Source organism: Scomber japonicus, chromosome 5, assembly GCF_027409825.1.
Source record: "Scomber japonicus isolate fScoJap1 chromosome 5, fScoJap1.pri, whole genome shotgun sequence".
Taxonomy (NCBI): Eukaryota; Metazoa; Chordata; class Actinopteri; order Scombriformes; family Scombridae; genus Scomber; species Scomber japonicus.
In genome coordinates, this window is record NC_070582.1 from 17222792 (window position 1) to 17243101 (window position 20310).

Genomic DNA, 20310 nt, shown 5'->3' on the forward strand with positions numbered 1-20310 from the left:
TGCTTTGCTACATCAAAAACATCTCATCTCAGGCAGCACAATTAACTTGAGGTAATACAACTCATATTATATTACACCCACCCACCCAAACACACTCACACAGAGACATCAGTGGGTGCACAAAGCCTGATGACATTGTTATTGTGGTCCAAATCCCAGTCTGTCATTGATGAATAGGAGGACACTGTCACTGTGGAATCAGAAAAGACCATTAATTAAAAAAATGTAAACATGTCCAAGATTTCACTGATGCTAGAGAATGAACATACAGAAGAGACACCAAATAAAGAGACAACTTATAAATGAGTTGTTTTCATAGTGAAACAAACTGTACTGAGATCTTATGCAGAGATTTAATGCTGTGCTCATCCAGCCTGGTCTTCTCCTTCTCTTCTGTACATTCAGTGGCTTATATTACATGACCATTAGGAAGCCTTTCCATGGAATCTGCTGCCTTGTCTATTGCACCCCATATAAAGGCGTACCAAAAGTCAAATGTTTCGCAGCAACGAATCGCAGAGGACATCCTTTAGAAACGTCGGGGCACCCACACACGCCTCCTCCAAAAAAGTATTGGATGTGCAAAGGAATCTAGTCACCCCCCTCTTGAAAGTACATATTTGACAGGGCACAGTGAAGCAGAGCTCGCACTCCAGCTTAGCGTTCAGTTAGGCACAGACGCCCCAGCCCCTCTCCCAGTCTCCCCTTGGTTTTCTTTTGGACGTTTTATCGGTGCCACCGAACAGAAATAAGCAGCCATGGATGCCATCAAGAAGAAGATGCAGATGCTTAAGCTCGACAAGGAGAATGCCTTGGACAGAGCTGAGCAGGCTGAGTCTGACAAGAAAGCATCAGAGGATAAAAGCAAACAGGTCGGCTGAGTTTTTAAAACTTTTTTTTTCTTTTGTGGATCTATAGAAAAAAAAGGAATACCAGTGGCAATGTAAAACTGCTGCCCTTTAAATGGACTGCCTCCTAAATACGGATTAATTGTTTTCAAGGATAATTCCAAATGAGGATTAAATTAAGAATAAGACATCTTGATTTTTTTTGATGTTATATATCCTCCTCTCAACTATTTTGTCAGTTGGTGATGTAGATATGGCCTAGTATGTTAAATGTTAAATGATTGTTAATTGATAGCAAATTGCATAAATGTTTATTTCATATTCTGTTTAACCTTATAATGTCTTTTATATGCATGTATAGTTAGACGACGAAATAAGAGAGTTGGAAAAGAAATTGCGTATTACTGAAGATGAAAGAGATAAAGTGTTTGAGGAGTTCCAAACTGCTGAGGAAAAGCTCCTGACCGCTGAGGAAGTCGCCACCAAGGTACCTGATGTGCATGAGCTTCCCTAACTTTTCTCCTCTCTCTTTTTCCTGTCCTGTCCTCGTCTCTCCTGTCTTGTCTGTCTCTGTATGCGTTCTTGCGCCTGTGCGCTCACGCCACTCCGTCTCCCTCCTGATCACCTCTGAAACTATCCGCACTGAAACTCGTCCTAGCTTGAGGACGAATTGGCAAGTCTGCAGAAAAAGCTGAAGGGAACTGAGGATGAGTTGGACAAGTACTCTGAGTCTCTTAAAGATGCACAGGAGAAACTTGAGCTGGCTGAGAAGCAAGCTACTGATGTAAGTAGGGATTCACAATGGCACCATTCCTGCACAATGCTTCCTCACACCTTCATTCTCTCACCACTTTGTGACAGTTCAACACCAAAGAAATACATTCAAACTGTCCTGATCTATTCTCTGATCTCTTGGATGTGTGGGTCTTGCACACCTGCCCATCCTGGATCATCAAACTGACTTTTTATTTAATTATTGTTGAACTGTCGCTCCATATTTTGTCACAGACCGCATGCATAATCACTTATTTACATGTCAGCCCAATGAAAGCCACATCGGCTGTTTAACTGATAATAACTAATTATTATTATACAATTTATTCATTGTCTTTTATGTATTAATATGTTATGCTCCCATGCCTCCATGTGTTCAGTCTTGTAGGTCGAAGCAGAAGAAGTCTTTTTCAGAGTGAAAAGTGATGTGGCCTAATGTGCAGTGTTCCCAAGAGCTCAGAGAGCAAGCGCCTGGATAAATATAGCCTACTACTTTATATGGTCAGGATAGAGCTCACATCTGCGGGCTGCGCGCTGTACTCACCACAGGGAAAAACACAGTTTCCCATTAAATGTCCCAGTAATAATTAACAATAAATGCTTATTAAAATGAAATGTAGCTAAAATATTTAAAATATATACGCCGTGCTCATACTGTTTTTCTCCTTTAAATATATGTCAGCAAAAACTAAGTAAATGATTAGGGCTAGGTCGCGACCTGCTTGAGACAAAGTCACTTTAGGTCCTTATAAACTTTTTTTTTTCAAGACAAACAGTCTCAATGACCGAGTTGGGGTAAAGTGCAGCAGAAAAAGACATCTGCTCGCAAGGATCAATCCGCGGAATCAGTTTGTATAGTGGGGCCTATAAACTGCCTCTGAGGGAAAACCTGTTGTAATGATCCTTTAATTGGATTCCAACAGGGAGTCAGGCTATGCTGTTATGTGACTTAAGCGCATAGTGTAGTTAGTTTTACCCGATCATATTGGCTATGATAACGCCCCTTGATCAAATCCCCAGCGATAGTCGACCTAAGTTTTGTTGATACAGAGGACGATTTAAATGCGGCTGTGGTGCTCAAATGACTTTAACTACTACTTACTTTTTATTACGTTGTTTTTTCCTTAAGTGTCCCTTTCATATTTCTAGAGGAATTTACTGAGATATTTACAATCTCTCGTTTTAAAACACAGCCTGTAATTACTGTATTCAGTGAAGACTTAGGCTATTGAATGGCATGAAGTCTCAAAATATCTTAGTGCCATCATGTGTGCTGCTACCAGTTAACCCGCAGAGGGCGCTGCCGCTCTGTTAGTCTGCTGCAAAAAGGACGATTGCTGTCTATATGAATGGATGTGTTCTTATCATTGATGATGCATTGTTACATCAAATCAAAAAAATAAATGTCGTATATTTTCATTTTATGGCCGATGCAACATATATCCATAGTGCAGTATTTTGCGCAACCATATGCAATATTGCATTTTTTAAAGCCTGGTTTTGAAATCAGCTTCACTTCCTGGACAAGCAGCAGCAGAGTGCGTCTCCACAAAGCTTGTCTTCACGCAGCTTTCAGCCCAATCAAGGACGTCATCTCGCTCCTTGTCAATATCTCGGAAGCTGTGCAGCGGCAGCAGCAGCTCACAGGGTAGTACTTTTTTTATTTCTGAGAGTAAACAATGGCCGGAGCAACATCGCTGGAGGCAGTCAAACGAAAGATCAAATCTTTGCAAGGTCAGGCAGACAATGCTGAAGAGAAAGCCGAGAGATTACAGAAGGACTTGCACGCGGAGAGGAAAGCCAGGGATCAAGTAAGCATGTTTACCCAGCGTATACAGCCAGAGAGGAGCTGCTTATCAAATTACGCACATCTTCCTCAAGGTAGCCTCCCCCCTGTGTTCTCCGCACATGTAGAGCGACAGTTTGAATTGATAACGCAGTGAAACAGCGGGATTTCTGTTTATAGTTGCACCACAGTGCTGCAGGCTGAGTTTTACTTGGTTCAATGCAGTTTGACCACAGAGTAGTCTCTGCTGAGGGCTTTGATAGCCTGCTGCTCCTGGCTAAGCTCTTTATAATTGGTAACGTTAGGCCGCTGATGCCCAAGTCAGAGCACAGTTGAGCAACCGTGGCACATTGTGTCACTGTGTTGCTTCATCACAATTGTTTCATTTGCATCTCCTTTGATGCACTTTGCTGTAATAGCACCCTTCAATATGATTTCCTGCAAGTTTACTTTGTTCTATTCTGCAGGCAAGCCGGTAACCCTTTATAATAAACATTTGGATAAATCATTTTCAGCAACCAGGAAGTAAGTTAAATTGTGGTAACATTTAAGGTGTCATGACTGCACTGTGAGCTGATGCTCTTTACTTGCCCATATAAGGAAACAACTACAAAGAGTGATTTCCTCCCATGTGAACATAGCGGCAGTTATCTAGACGGGAAATAAATATTTCAGCTGCAGCTTAAGGTGTCAGAGTTCATCTCTGGCTCAGTCTTACATTTTGTGATTCAATTATTTGCTCACCGAGCATGATGTGTTGTAAATGTGGTTGAACCCACTGCCTGAATTGATAGGTTCTAGGAAACTTTGTTGTCATGCTTTACAAATTGAGATGCACTTTGCACTGTGTCACGAGCTGTGGTGGAAACAGCCTGCAAAGACCTCTTGAGTCAGTGAAACTAGTGGTGGTTGTATCCTGTTTTCACTTTAGCATCAGGAAAGTCCAAGTCTCATACCTGCCGAACAGACACCAAAAAGCAGAAGTAGCTACAGGTTTGTATAATTATAGAAAAGGTCTGCTCCTTTTTTCCTTCAAAAATCACATAGGCCTACCTATTTAAGATACCAGATTTGACCGACCAATAGGGCTGGGGGCGATATGGACAAAATCTAGTATCATGATATTTTTGACCAAATGCCTCGATATCAATATTGCAACAATAATGTAGAGATGATTCTTGATGCTTTCTCAAAATATTTACACTATGAAATGTTTGGTAAATAATCATCAGTAATGTGGATATAATGATTAAGTGAGTAAAAGATAAATAATAGAACAGCTAGAACAGTCAGAAAATTATATATTTGACAGTAATGCAGCATTTAAAACCAGAAAAAGAAAAAAAAACAGAAAAAGACGACTCTGATGACATATATAACATTACCTCTTAAATGTCTCCCACAATTGCAAGTTATCAGGAGTCTCCTCTTTGGATGTCTGTGGAGCATTTGATCAGTCATTTGCAGTATAATTGTACCAGGACCTTAGACTTAATAATGTCCTCTCAGGGGCCTAATAATAATGAGACAGGGTATTCAGCTTGGGACATTGTTATCATTATACACAGTCAATGGGGAGCACAAGCAAGCCTCCCTGGAGGGCCTTTATCAACAGCTGACATAAAGAAACCTTTGGGCAATGTGATTACAGACATTAAATGAAGTTAGGTTGCATCACAAAGAAACCACCCCTAAAATAACAATCACTACTTGCATTCTTTGGGCTGATATGTTAGTGTGCAGTATAATGTAAGTTCTGGTTTGTGTATGACAGATGATGTGCATCTCCTGACTTGTTGCTACTCTTCTCTCACTAGGCTGAGGCAGATGTCGCTTCCCTTAACAGACGTATCCAGCTGGTTGAGGAGGAGTTGGATCGTGCTCAGGAGCGTCTGGCCACTGCTCTGACCAAGCTGGAGGAGGCTGAGAAGGCTGCTGATGAGAGTGAGAGGTGGGTTCTTTAGAGCAGCAGGTATTCACACCTCTGTCAGTTCATTGTCACACGATCTGTGTCAGATAATGCAGTCATTTCATACCATTCCAAATTCTTTATTTTCTACCTATGTCATGTCAGAAACCAATCATCCATTTACATTAGAAGAGTGTATTAAAGACTTACTAGCAATCACTGCTGTGCACCTGACATGTGTCCTATCAGGGAGACAAGGTGTGCAAGTCAGTTCCTTACTCCTAACACTCCTTGACTGTTTGTATTTCTACACAGAGGCATGAAGGTCATTGAGAACAGGGCCATGAAGGATGAGGAGAAGATGGAGTTGCAGGAGATCCAACTGAAGGAGGCCAAGCACATTGCTGAGGAGGCTGACCGCAAATATGAGGAGGCGAGTTTTTCAGCCACTGGCAACTACCCCAAAATAGTTCTTCAACCCTAAACATGCAGTTGCTCAGGCACTAAAATCTGTAACTGTGACAACTCTAAGACAGTTAGTGATAATAGGTGGACTTTTAAGATGTAATTATTTGTTTAATGATATCTTGATCAGTTGTTTTTTGTATGTAGCTGTATTGGGGGCAACATTTTAAAATTATGATTCAATCATATTAGAGTTGTATACTTAAAATCTTAGAGATAGTATTTAACTTTTTCCTAATTGTGTCACAGTCATCAGTTATTAGTTGTATTGTAACACTTTGCTGTGCTGCAACTAAAGGTGGCTCGTAAGCTGGTCATCATTGAGGGTGACCTGGAGCGTACAGAGGAGCGCGCTGAGCTGTCAGAAACGTACGTTTCACCTTTTACCTTCATCTGCACTTACACATGCATGTATGATGGCATTAAAACTTGAGCTTGAAGCACTGAAGCATAAAGTATAGTACTTGTTTCCAGTGATCCCTGTGTTCTTACTGTATGTGCTGATTATTTGCATGCACACCATGGTTTCAATGGTTTCTGGCTTGCACGCATACCCCACACCCACTAACAGACGATCTCGAAGAGTGGGTGATGAACTAAGAGTTTTGGAGCAAAGCATGAAATCACTAAACAACTCAGTCACACAGGTACTAAACCAAAACAAACACACACACACACACATACTGTTCAATGAGTGGCTCTTCCCATTTTCATTCACGTTGCTGAATGAAGCTTCTGCTTTGCTTGCTGTGTTTGTTCTTTTCCTCTTTTATTGTGAGTATATTAGACTCTTTCAGGACTCTAACATGGCAGGGACTGTGCGTGAATAACACCTCACTGTTAAGGGAAGCACCGTATTTGCTTGAATCATTTATTTAACACTAACCCACTACTGTTAGTGTGATTATAACAGTCACATTGCTATTCCCACATTCCTGCTTTGTTAAGGAACTTAAAAAGTACTTGAGGTTCCCTATTTGTTTAATCCCTGTAGATCTTATTTATCTTGTTTCCCCTTCCCCCCTCTCTTTTACTTTCACTCTACCCATTTCGTGTCCTCCCCTGGTTCTGTCCATCCTTGGTTCCCTCGTTGTCACTTTTACCCTCCACCCCCCCCTTGTCTAAAACATCAGCAAGTGCGCTGAGCTTGAGGAAGAGTTGAAAACTGTGACCAACAACCTGAAGTCACTGGAGGCCCAGGCTGAGAAGGTAAGTGCAACCCTCTGGCCAACTGCATGCTGTCAAACCCCACACCTCCCCAGGTGACTTGTGGATAGGGCGTTGGATCTCTTCACTTCTCTCTTATTTTATCATACCTGACTGTATTCATGTTTTTCAAATTGTATGGTATCACTTCTGTGACCATATGTTTGACTCCTACCATTGCTTTTGTCCCACAGTACTCACAGAAGGAGGACAAATATGAGGAGGAGATCAAGGTCCTCACTGACAAGCTGAAGGAGGCAAGTTTCACAAGACCTTATCTGGGGTTGCAGGCTTGATTTTTAAAAGTCAAAGGTGAAGTTTTACAGTTCAAGTGTCGGACTGACTCATAAATCTGTCTCTCCACCACAGGCTGAGACTCGTGCTGAGTTCGCTGAGAGATCAGTAGCCAAGCTTGAGAAGACCATTGATGACCTGGAAGGTATGATTTTTCTAAATTCTGTTCTGTTAATTTTGAAATGTTTATTATTTCAGTTGTGGTATGAAGGTAAGTGTACAGTACTTTTAAAAAAATCTGTTCAAGCCATTCTTTACTGTGCTTTTCAATTCTGTTTCCCTCTTAATTTCATCATGCCTCCTTTTCAGACAGCATCATGCTTTTGTTGTAGTGTCCTCTTATTAGTGTCTTTGGTTAAAGATGCAATATTATATTCCCAAGTTAAGTTCACAAGTTAACACTGTTTCCTGGGGTTTTCTCATCCTGTCTTAACAGCCCTGTTCAAATGGCTGAAACAAACAGCTTTTTAAAATACTTGTTTTTTGAAGGGACCTCAGATCGATCAGAGCTATGCTAACATTGTAGCTGCTCCATCCACACTCAATATAGCATCATCTTAAGGCATAATTATGATAGTGAAGTTATTGTTTATAAACATAGGTGTATATACTCCTGTAAGTTTAAAATTATATAAAGTTAGCAGCATTCAAGATATTTATTATTGATGAGAGCAACTGAGGTGGTGTGTGACCCAGGGGTTAGCTCTGGCCAGGTTGAGAAGCTGCAGCAGCGATTCTTTGGCTCTGCACTCTGGGCGGCTCTCTGTTATGTTGGCAAGCAGCAACTCTGTCCCCTGGTCCAGCCTCACGTTATGTGCACATTTTTTTGTGCTTAGCCTAGCTTCACCCCACGTGATGTAGGAAGGGGCATAAAATCTGAATGGCGTGTTGAATCACAAGAGTACACAACAAAGTAACTGGGTGGTCTTATTTCACAGTTTGTAAGTTAGTAGGCACATCAGAGATCCAAATACACTATGTGCAAGCACTGGAAAAGTGAGTTTTTCATAATATATGTTTTTGAGATCCAAGATAGAAATGAATCTTTTTGGGGGATATATCGTGACTAGGTGTTGGCTTCAATTAGTCTTTTTAGGGGCATAAATGGCTGAGAGCCATGCAGCAGTGAACTAAATTGTCAATTTCTTGATGGTACTGAGAACTTTTCCCTGACTTTTGTTGCACTTTCATTCTGATCATTTTCTGATGTAAGTTTGTTTTCCTCTTTCCAATTTTTTTCCCATCTTCCTCATTGTCTTGGCAATGGTCTGGATGCTTCACCCTTCACCACCTTGTCACGTACTCCTCCACCTTTCCTCCCTTTCACTGCACACCCCCTTGCACCTCTGGCCCACCAATAGATGAGTTGTATGCTCAGAAACTGAAGTACAAGGCCATCAGCGAGGAGCTGGACCACGCCCTCAACGACATGACTTCCATGTAATTTTCAGCTTGCTGAGCCTGCTTGTTCTGTTGTCAACCTCCTTTTGCTGTGCACTCTATACACCAGCGGCCTATTGCTATAATTTTTTAAATCTAGTCTTAAAAAAATTATTCTAAAACTTGAAACACAAATGATTTTCATGTGTGTGTTCTTGAAGCCAACCTGAAATATATCACTCGAAGTGGTTTCCTTTCACACTTGACTGGTGTAAATGATACTGTATACAAGATTTGTATCAGTATCATTGGTGTAATCTTCTGCATGAACAAAAACAGCATGGATCTGTTTTTTATGGGGGGGGTTTGTTGTTGCTGTTGTTTGCTGCGTCAATTGTGTAGTATTACTTTTTATGTGAGAAGTGATCAATGCCATTTTTTCCCCTATTTAAAAATATTAATGGTAATTTCCATGATATTTTGAGATCACAAGTAATGCATGCTAGTTCTCTATTGAAGTGTGGACTCCATGAAGAAAGCATTTCATTGAATCAGATTCACTCACTGTGACCTTGATTGTTTCCTTTTTCTCCAAGTGTGTTTCACTTTGTCTTCTACTAATATGGTCTACTTCTGTTCAGAAGAAAGGCCCTGTGTGTTTGTGAAGTCCCCTTTTATTCCGTCAATAGGCCAGTTGAACTGCCATAACTTAGTATCACTGTTTTTGAATCACAACTTTTGCTAAATTAACTTTGTCTCTGGGAGAGTTTGTGTTCAAGTTGTCGGTTTGTCGTTTCTCACAATGCATTTCAGTCATGCATTGATGTTTTTGTAGTGAGTGCCGTAGCTCTTGTGGTTCTGTAGTACGGGTCGCAAAATTTCTGTGGGTGTGCGCCGCCTCCCCTGGTTCACTGTACCCTCTTCTCTCCCACACAGATAAATTGTTTACACCTCATCAAAGACGTTTCCTTCCGGCTGAGTGGCATCTGTCATCTTTCTCCAGCCTTCTCTCCATTTTCCCTTCCCTGTCTGTCTGTGCTTTCCTGTCCTCATGTTTTCCTCCTTACGTCAAAGTTAATTGCATCCCATCTCTTGTACAGAATCCTAGAATCTTTCTACGTTGTGTAAAAATAAACGTCCTTCCTTCTATGTAAGCTGTATCTCTTTACTCTGTCCTTTTTCTTTTTTTTCATTTCTATTTATTTTCAAGGGGCTCTAATAAAACCAGGAAGCCTTGATTTTAAGTAATGTATTTATGTTTTATTTCTGCATCTCAACAAACCATTTGTTGAGCCATACCCTGCTTTCCTTGGTGTAGTTATAAAGATTTCGAAGGCTGTACTTATTTATTTTCTTTAAATATTGTTCTGTGAAGCTGAGATATTAGGAATATCAGAGTAAGTGCTAAATGCACAGCGCCTAGAAGAACTACAGGTACTTGATGAAAGCTGAGCCAAGTTGTCTTTTGAGACTGATGCATGCAAGCACTTTCCAGCATTTAGTACTGTGACAGGAGGAACTGAATCTGGAAAATTTGTGAATTGGAGGAAACTGGTGTTGGATTGTTGTTAGGAAGAATGTAGTAAAGTAGAGAAATAGTGGAATACAGAACAGTATGTAAGATATGTTGAGACTCCTCTGGTTTCTGGGAAAACTGTGTGATTGAGAAGCATTGTTTCACTCTCTATTAAGACATCAGTGATAATGACACATGGGGCTTTGTATGATACACGGTATCCTGTCATATGTTTAAATAAACATACAATCATACATTCTGAGTCTTTTTATGAAAGTCATTGCCATAACTTCAGACAGAAACATGAGCAGAAGTGAGAAGTTTTCTGGTGTGCTTGAGACTTCACAATTCAAAAGACATGAGTCTGCAGAGCAGTTGAGCCATATCCTTAAACTCTTTTTATAATGTCAAACCAAACTGAAGCTACACAGTGGTTAATTCTCAGTATCAGTTTCTTTAGTTCCAGTACTGAACAGATATATTTTAGCACATGATAAGGTGTACCTAATGGAAAAGAGTAGACCATTATTCTCATTATAGATCATTATTTTTATCATCATTATCATTATCATCATTTTTGTTTTGTTTTTATTTTGAGTCTGCCTTAGTTTCTTCTACCTATCGCTCAAATCTGCTCACCCTCTGTTTTCACTGCACACACTACCCTGCTTTGCTTTACCTGTTGCGGATCAAAATATGAAGAGTATATTGCCAAAACAGGAACATCAAAATATATGATTGTGTTATTGAACAGCTATTCAGATATTTTCAATGTCTTATACAAAGATGATACAAAGTCTCCAGCCCTAGAGAAGGTAGGTGTCAATAGGCATAGCACTATTTTTTCCTGATTTCCTGTCCTCTTTCTGTTTTCCTACTCGCTGTCTGACTGCAAAGATGGCCTCTACCAGCAGCTTGAGAAAAAACGCCTTCTTACTAATGAACTACGTGTGGCCTTGAACCAGGACTAAATTGTCAGAATGTTTAATCTGTTTTGTTTTTAACGTGTGTATGACTGACTATGTCTGATCTGTGTATATGATCCAAAGCACTTCCATTTGCATTGTCCGCACATGATGCTTGCACTGCTTGAAATCTGTGTTGGTGTTGGTGGAAGTGTGATAAAAAAGATAGTGACAATCAGGGATTACCTCACATGTATCATTTTCTAGTATTAGTATTATAACATTATACAATAAGGCATTTTTATGGATTGTTTTGTGTTTATGTGTATAAGAACGTTGTCAGCTGTTTGCATGGTTGCTTGCATATCCATAGTATGAGATTGTTTACTCATCGTGTTTCTCTTGTTTTCTCTCAGTGCTGAGTAGGTCTGATTAGAAAGCACCCACATTTAATGACTGATTTGAATAATGTAGTCAGTTTGATTATTAATGCAAGCTAACCAGCTGGCTGACTTATGCTCGCTTGTGTGAGATTAAAACCTTTTCATTTGATGTTCTAACAGAGAAACTGTCACACGCTAAGGAAGAGAACCTCGATATGCACCAGATGCTGGACCAGACTCTAATGGAACTGAATAATTTGTAAAAGGACGGTCTGACCCCACACACATTGTGGTTTTGGCTTTTTTATTCTTGCACCTTGCTTAACATAAACCCCTCTTCTCGTACCTTGCCCATGGTGGAGAACAAATAGCCAGATGCTATTCCTTATCGCACCGTCCTGCTTTCAGTGGAACTCAACCAAGGAGCAAAGCTAAGGGGAAGTAAAGCTTAACCATTCCCTTTGAAGTTTCAAGTGAGAAACATGGTTGTTTTTGCAAGCCAGTTTTTATCTTGTAATGATGTATGCCCTTTGCAATCTTTTTTTTTGTCGAGCCATCTGGTGAAATGACATGTGCCATTGGTTACAAAGATTGTTTCCTACATCTGCATTTAAGATGATCTGGTACTTTGCATTCCACCTTGATTATGCACATACCAAAGGACAAATTGGAGAAAATTTGTACCTAATTAAAACTCAATATAATGCACATTTTGCATACTGTAAAACAAACTATGTGAAAACAAAAAAAAAAAGTTTCCTCACAAGTGTAAGTATACTTTGACTATGCCTGTCAGTATGTATACTGGTGCTACTGTATTGTTAAGCAATGACCAAAATGTTAACACATTACAGTATATTCTTAGTTTTCTCTTAAAACTATGGTTCAAATTTTTTTCATCTTGTCTGTAAAGTATGATTTCATTCATCTGGCTGTGCATTGTTTTAGCATTGTTTTAATGTAGATGTTCCAAGTGTTATCATATTTGAAATGTAAAAAATATTAAATATAAATAAAAGCACGTTTTGAAAGTTTTCTAACTTTGTTTGTGGTTAATAGGTGGCCTTTTGTCCATCACAGAGATGAACTAAAGTACATAGCCTAATTTTTGGATGATTGAATAAAACCTGATGCAATGCAAACTACCTAGACTTTTCTCCCCCAGAGAAATGTACAATATGTAAATTATACTAAACAGATGAAGATCTAATGTGCTACAACTGTACCCATTTGTGCTTGACCCTTAACTTGACTTCCAGCTGGGGGGAAAACAACATGTCACGTGTTTCTTCGGTTCAATGGAGCTCACTAAGCACCACTGGACCATATCAATTCAGTTTCAAAATAATCAAACCAAGAAGCAATGGTGGAAAATATTCTAAACTCCTGACCTGAGTTGTGACCAGATGTTTTCAGTTTAGGTTTACAGTATTTATCAAGGTAAATACCTACTCCTGAATTAAGATACCTTTTCATTATGTGTAATCATCAAAGCTGCAATCAAAGCTGCCAAATTTCCCACCTGTTTCTTTGAAACTATTGTCACTAATAAAAATAGTGTCATTTTCAGTGGTAACGTTTTAGTCCCACATCTTGGAGAGGCTCAGCTGGGGCCTTATCATAGTATCCAGGCCTGTAACCAAGTGCCAAGAAGGAGTTCAAGAGTGGTTAAGAGTGTGCAACCGACAGACACCCTGCATAAACCAGGAGGTCAGAACATAGCTGTCTTGTGGCTTACCATTATTATCCAAACATGGGAAGTCGAGATGAAAGCCAAATACACATTAAGTGTAGAGGGTGAAAGGCCATTTTTTGTAGACTAAGGAAGGACAGAAAAACACTAATATTTCAGTGAAATAGCAGTACTTTCCACTTGAATGAGAAGAGTCCTGATGGAGGGTGCTGGGGCATTTTGGATTACCTCTACAACAGATGCTTTCTCTAACAAACATTCCTACTCAAGGGCCAAGCAAATAGCTTCCATTTTCGAGGGGCTGGATTGTATATGTGGTTGGGGCGCAATGTTAGAGGCCAGGGCTTCCCTGACAAAAGGGACTTCATCATTCAATCAGTAAAGAAGGGCAGACCACACAAATCAAATCCTGATCTCCTTTACTGTTTGTTTGAGTAGCCTTAAACGATAGAAAGTATGGATTTGGGTGTTATTTATTTATTCATATATACATACACACATACTGTATGTTCACATGGGTGAAGTAGAATGTAGAAATAGGTAAAAGCTGTTCATTTATATTTAATGACTGGGATAAGTTACTGTAACATTCCTATGGGTGGCAGCAGAGGACCATTTATATAATAGTATGTATTCTCTTAAAAAATCACAAGACTAATTAAAATAATATAGCCATTTATAGATGCTATAAATTACACCTTTTTTATGTTGCAAGGAATCCATTTTTGCACACTATGTCATACAAGGCTTTAGGCTACCCAAGCAAACAGCAAAGGAAATCAGTGGAGATCATTTGCAAGGTGGCCTCACACCTGTTTTAAAAACCTGGTGGCAATTAGAACCACTCCACCAGGTGTTGAAAATGCTGGGGAAAGTGAGACAAATTGCCAGGATGTGTGACCCAACATGTTCCTCCCCTTCATCCCACACACTCACACACACTCACTGCAGGACTACAAATCTAAACTTTTTTTTATCTGTAATAATATAACCCGTATGCCTTAAAATTGTTTAAGGCATCCTGATCGCCACCAGGCACTTGATAAAAGTGACCTAGCACCACGCAAATATTGAACACCTGGTGTCAGTCAGAATGGCTTTCATAAATGCTTTGTGGCATTTTTAATGCAAGGGAAATTGAGACAAAATATGATTTCTTTGGCTTTCCATACATTATATATCATAGAACGTTATAACGCCCGATGGAGCTCGTTTAACACCTGGTGCTCCTAGGCCTAGGTGAATATTGACACATTTGGCATTCCATATTACAGCCCACTGGTCCGGCAGGTTTAACAAATTCACCAGCCACTTCACAAATTCACTGGTATTTAGCTGGTGGCCGGTGCTAAAATCCATCACATGACCTAGGGGGTGTTGTTGTTCTGAATGGAGAACCATAGTGGACAGTGAGCAGTGTCTTGTGAAACAAACAAGTCTACTTCCGCCTGTCTCAAATGAACTCAGTTTCAGAATCAGAATCAGAATCAAATTTATTGTCATTATACAGGTAGTACAACAAAATTAGAGGCAATACCTTAAAGTGCACATGAAAACATACATAAACTCTCTCCACAGCCTGTGGGTGGAGACACTAGTCCGCCATTCAAGAGTGGCTCCTCAAAAACAGGTCTGCCACCAGGTTTAACTTGCCCTGAATGTGATAGGCTAACAGGATTCGCAGTCGGCCATGAGCCCACAGTTAAATTCGAGATGAGACCTGGTTTAAGTTCAAGTTCAAGACCTTTATTTGTCCCAGAGGGGCAATTAGTTCTGCCTCAGTAGCAATAAAAACAACAACACAAGGCAAGACACATAAGATTTACAACAAAAAAATACGTCCACAGACAAAACCATAGTGTATTTTCTGCTGATTGCCCATTATTTTACTTCTGACATTTTTCGCCCTTGTTGATGAGTTTTTCTGTCTGAGGTTGAGAGATACATACCAGCAAATTAAAGAAAAAAGGAAAACTGACTCAATAAAACAATGTCATCAGTGATCTATCAACCTGGAACTTGGCTAGTTTCCCAAGACAAACAAGACACTGCTAGCTTTTTCTCACTGAGCATATCTGTATTTCAATCAAAGGTCATTTTATTGTCAATTATAATGATACCCAAATAGAGACAATTGAGACTCAACAATCTCAACATTAATCTTATCAGTTAGTTATAACTAGTGTTTTATAAATTGGGTGGTGATGTCTAAAATCAATGCACATATTTTTAGTTTTTCTCACATTCAATTCTAGAAAGGCTTTATCACACCAATTCAAAAGATAGTTTAATACAGAACCATGAGAAATGTCAGCATTGTTCATCAGGCTCACTATAACTGTATCATCTGCAAACTTCACAATGTAATGGTTATTAAACACTATGACATCTTGGTATACATAATATGTAATAGAGAAGAGGGAATGCAGGCTTGGGTGGAGCCAGATGATGGCATAGACAGTCCTGGTGCATGACGTAAGAAGAAACCCCACTCTGAAGATTGATATATGCAATCATTGCAGTGTTGTCAGACCTGATCAGACATGTCTCCCTCCTACTAGACACAATGTTTCAGGGCCAATCAGACTTTCTCAACTGCTAAAATACTTATATGATGGTTCTCATATTCTCCCCAAGGCCCCCTGACTGTTTGACCCTCGCAGACCGCTCCCCAACCAAATAGGGAGGCATCAGTCTTTATTACCACATGGAGTGTAATCGAACCCATCCAATCACCTATTTAAAGACTGAGGAGGTTCAGCCAGCCAGTCTGGGTGGACTCACTGGCTGATAAACCAGCACTGCAGAGGTTTCATGTTGACCAGACCTAAAGTAACACTGTTCATTTACTTAAGTAGTGTAATAAAGTACAAGTTTGAGGTACTTGTTCTTCAGTTTTTCAATTTTATATTTGAACTTTTTACTCCATTATATTTTTGTTTTTGAAAGCTGCTATTTACTAGTTACCAGTTAACATTTTACATAAAAACATATATGATGAACTTCCAAAAAACAATACACTGTCAATTATTAGAACATAAACTTTTTACGGACCTCTTTGGTTTGTGATCCCAAAAAAGAGTTTGGGCACATTGGAGAACCTTCCAAGTTCTTGTCAGTAGTCGGCAGTTGCAGTTCCACCACAGGCATATATTATTTTAAACTTTTCACAAATAAAGCAAATATTGGGGAAAAGTCAAAAAAAGGATAACATTTTCTGTTTCAGAAATTCTTTTTTTTATTATTTTCAAGGGCACCCAATCCCTAGACTGGGAACTATTGGACTAAAATACTTTTTTCTTTTGGGGGGGGGGGTTACCTTTATTTATTCAGGGGAAATTCACTGAGAGCAGTGCTCTCTTTTGCAGGAATGTCCTGGAAGCTGCCGAGTATAGTCACAGTCTGATCTGTTGGCCACTGAGCAGCTCCGCTGGAGCACGTGGGGTAAATGGCCTTGCTCAAGGGCACCTCAGTGGTGGTACATTGGGAGGGGCAAGTGCTGCTTCTTCACTTCCCACCCAGATGAATGATGATGTAATGGGGAAATGGAGGAAGATATTTGGAATAGAAGGATGGAGGAAGGGTTGAGGGTCAAGGGATGAGGGGATGAGGGATGAAGGTAGAGGTACATGGGAAGGAGGGTTGAGGGGATGAGGGTTGAGAGATGATGAGATGAAGGGAGGGGAAGGGTTGATGATAGACTTATGGTAGTTGGTCAATGAGATGACGACAGCTAATGGTGGGAAGGTACAGTAGGAGTGAACTGTGGGGGTTGAGACTCTGAGTGGGGGAGCTGTCTCTTTGGTCCGTCAGCTGGATAGAGCCTGTTCTTTTTGAGTTGACTGTTGGTAGTAGCTCCTGTGAAGGTCAGTGGTTGTGAAACTGAATCTGATCCTGCTCCTATTGCTGATCCTGCTCCGCTACAACTCCAGTTCCTGCTACCATTCTTTTTTTCTTCTTCTTCTTCTTTCTTAAACAAAGGAGAGAAAATTGTTAATAAAAAGGGGTTAGTATGAGAGGGATTTCCAAACTGAGATGAAAGGGGAGAGGAACAGATAAGGTGTCCTTAAATACTCTATTGTGAGAAAGTGGGATGTGTAGAAGGAATGGTCTTTGTCCCCAATTTTGTTTACAAATCTATAAACTTCATTTTTGGAACATTAACCATATTTAACATAGATACTCAACATCACAACAGTATATGAATGACATAAAATTACAAAAAGCATAATAAGTCCCCTTTAAGTTCCACCTCAAAGAAGTACAACTTCAAGATACTGAATTTGTACTTTATTTGTCACACATGCAGTTGCATTTAACCCATCCTATTTATTAGAAGCAGTGGGAAGCGTCCAGCGACCAACTCCAGTTCTATGTCAGTGGCATTTTTTTGCTCAGGGGTAGGCTACTGACATGAGAATTAACCTGAAAGTTAGCAAAAGTTCAGACAGCAAGACCATCTTTTTGCAAGCTCATGCTGTAGTGTTATTTCTCATTCCTCAGTCATTCTGATCTGTTTTACAGCCCATAATTTCCTTGCTGTCATTTCTGGGGCATCAATTACGACATCAGCTGTTCACATCACCTGGTCACATCTAACCAATAGCATGTTGACACCTTCTTTGTCAGCCTTTCAAAATGCAGCTGTCTTTTTAAATATGTTTTCTCTCTCTCTGCTTTAGTTCTTTCTTGATGCTGTTTTGCATGACGCACGACTCTTCAAATGAAGCATGGGTGTGGTCACAGCGTCTGATCAAAAGTGGAGCTGCTGACAGGCTTTGTTATAAGAATGCAGGTGCCGCAGAGCTGTGGGTTCCTGTGGCATTCCACACTGCAGAGAGACCACTGTGACCCAGTCACAGTGAACACAGGCTGTAAGCTTTCAAACAGCCACTCAAAACCACACTGGAATGTCTCATCACCATAGATTCTCACACACGCTCTACATTATGACTTTCCCTCAGCCAAGCTGTGGTCATTTTTGTAGTTTGAGTTGAGATGAATAAACTTGAGATAGACATTCACTTTCTTTTACAAATTAATAGGTGAACGTTTTTTTGTGGTCACTGCATATGTTTAATCTCCTCTCCTTCATAAGGGAGGATTACTGTCCCTTATGAAGAATATAGATTTCATTTGTTTATATGAGTGAGCATCCTCATTTGCTTGCCATTGTTTAATTTCTCTGCTCCAGAGGGCTCTGACAAGCAGGACTGTAACAGGAAGACATGGAAGTGCATACCAAAAAATTTTAAAGCCCTGTGGAATGAAGAGAAATTGCAAGTAAGTCTTTGGACCTCACAAAAAGCTGCAACTCAGCCCTCTCCTCTGTTTCCTCTACCTCATTTTCACAGTACGTCACAGCTGCCTGCACACTATCTCTGAGGCTTCTTTGCAAACTTTCTTCTATTTGGTACTTTGAAGTGACATCTACTTTGACAAACTTACAGTATCTGTACAAAAGCACAATCTGAATGCCTTTAGACATTCAAGTCAGGAGTTATCATAATATACTATGAACATCATCTTACAGTTTTCTTTAAAGTAAGCCTCAGCAAAACCTTTAAAACACACCATGTATTTGTTTTTTTTTAATAAACCATACAAGAAAATAAAGTCTGAGGGATGACTGACCCTTTCATTTAACAGAAGCTACTTTTACTGTACAACAAATTTGGCACAAGAGGAATGCTACCCATCTTCAATGGAGCACCTGCAGCAGAAATATTTGACCTGCATACTATCATATAATTTGACTCCTAAAATGAAGCATGGGTATCGTAATTATTTGGAATTTCACATCTAATACTGTAGTCTCACTGTCCTTGATTTAAACAGTAAATTTAAATGGAATTGCAAAAGACTGAGGGACACCTCTGTGTGATGTATACCTTTTATGACAGATTTATCACCACATGGAACTGTTAAAATCAAATTGTCACAGTCTTATTGCAACTGTGCATTATGTAAAATACTGTGTCTGTGCCCTGGTTGTGGTGAGATGCCCACCTGTGCTTGCTAATATACTAGTTTGAGTCTTACAACTGCCGGTATATGTGGAACATTACTGTGAATAAACCCAGCAGCAGTAGGTCACAGGCTTGAGTTACAGCTTGGGTTGCACCCTCCCTGCACCCCCTTTCCGTCTTTGCTATGCTAAATGATTATGCCCCTGCATGGAGCTATCTAATCCCAGGGGTATCGTCCGAAAGAGCCATGGGGTCTTCTCTATATATATCTGGACATGTCTGCAAAAATCTTCAGATGGTATTTAACCAGCAGCCTGCCAGCACTGTGCTTCTTAAAGTTCCACTCAGTGGATACTCAACATGGAGAGAAAACTTCCCTCAATATGCCCTCACATTAATGGTGTATTGATGGAAAATAACCATGCGCATGTCAAAGTGTTGTAGTATTGTATTCATATTGAATTATGATGTTTTGGTAAAGATCAAAGGGTTCAAGGGTTGTGAGGGGGGGTTTTTGGGGTTTCTTTTTTTTTTTTTTGCATCAGACAGGCATTGTGACTAAGCCTCAACAGAGGCAGTGAAATAGTTCCTCTAATGCAGTAACATTTTAGTCATGAGAGAACCTTAAATGTATCAGCCAAAAGGCCTAAGAGATTAGGTAATACAGTGATAAAGTATTAGCATTAGGATTAAGGCACTTCGAAATGTGGCTCAGTGTCATTTAAATGGATGAGATGACAAACTGTAATACAAACTCTGGGTAACAGAGTTGTGGAGTTGATAATCTGAGAGTTATGAGTATCATTTGTTATTTATTTCCTGAATTGGCATGTCAAAATTGGTTATTTGACACGCTTTCTGACCCTTTCACATCTATATTTACTCAAAGTGTCTCCATAAATATTCACATGCTCTTAAAGTTGCCTATGTGTTTTAATGCAGTTCTGACATACTAACATTTTTTTAACCATTATGATTATGGCTACCAAAATCTCTTATTGGCAGGAAAGTAAAAGGTAGTGAAAATAAATAGTGAGTTTGAATTCATCTTATTGCTGGACCTGTCTCACTCAGCTGCCGCTTCATCTGAATCAGTACTCCAACATGGTTGTTGTTGTTTTTTTTGTTTTTTTTTTAATTCACTTCACAGCCATGACAAAGAAACTTTCTGGATCTTTGTTG

The 20310-nt window shown here is 39.7% G+C and overlaps 1 protein-coding gene across 6 annotated transcripts; it reads left to right on the forward strand.

The window, feature by feature from the left end:
• Positions 1–636: 636 nt before the first annotated feature.
• Positions 637–12484, forward strand: tpm1 (tropomyosin 1 (alpha)). 6 transcript variants are annotated; one of them, XM_053319662.1, is made up of 10 exons: positions 637–872; positions 1210–1335; positions 1507–1632; positions 5226–5359; positions 5633–5750; positions 6081–6151; positions 6916–6991; positions 7183–7245; positions 7358–7427; positions 11647–12484. In XM_053319662.1, the coding sequence occupies exons 1-10, from the start codon at positions 759–761 to the stop codon at positions 11727–11729; spliced, it is 981 nt and encodes a 326-aa protein (XP_053175637.1). In that variant the 5' UTR covers positions 637–758; the 3' UTR covers positions 11730–12484. The 6 variants fall into 6 exon arrangements, with proteins under 6 accessions (XP_053175637.1, XP_053175636.1, XP_053175638.1 ...); XM_053319661.1 differs by lacking the exon at positions 11647–12484 and adding an exon at positions 8644–8726 and having other exon boundaries at positions 641–872; XM_053319659.1 differs by lacking the exons at positions 1210–1335; positions 11647–12484 and adding exons at positions 8644–8722; positions 9599–10430 and having other exon boundaries at positions 643–872.
• Positions 12485–20310: the final 7826 nt, after the last annotated feature.

Coding starts and splice junctions, on each gene's coding strand:
- tpm1 (XM_053319662.1), top strand. CDS start 759: ATGGATGCCATCAAGAAGAAGATGCAGATGCTTAAGCTCGACAAGGAG. Junction 1,336..1,506: donor CTGAGGAAGTCGCCACCAAG/GTACCTGATGTG, acceptor AACTCGTCCTAG/CTTGAGGACGAATTGGCAAG. Junction 6,152..6,915: donor CGCGCTGAGCTGTCAGAAAC/GTACGTTTCACC, acceptor CTAAAACATCAG/CAAGTGCGCTGAGCTTGAGG.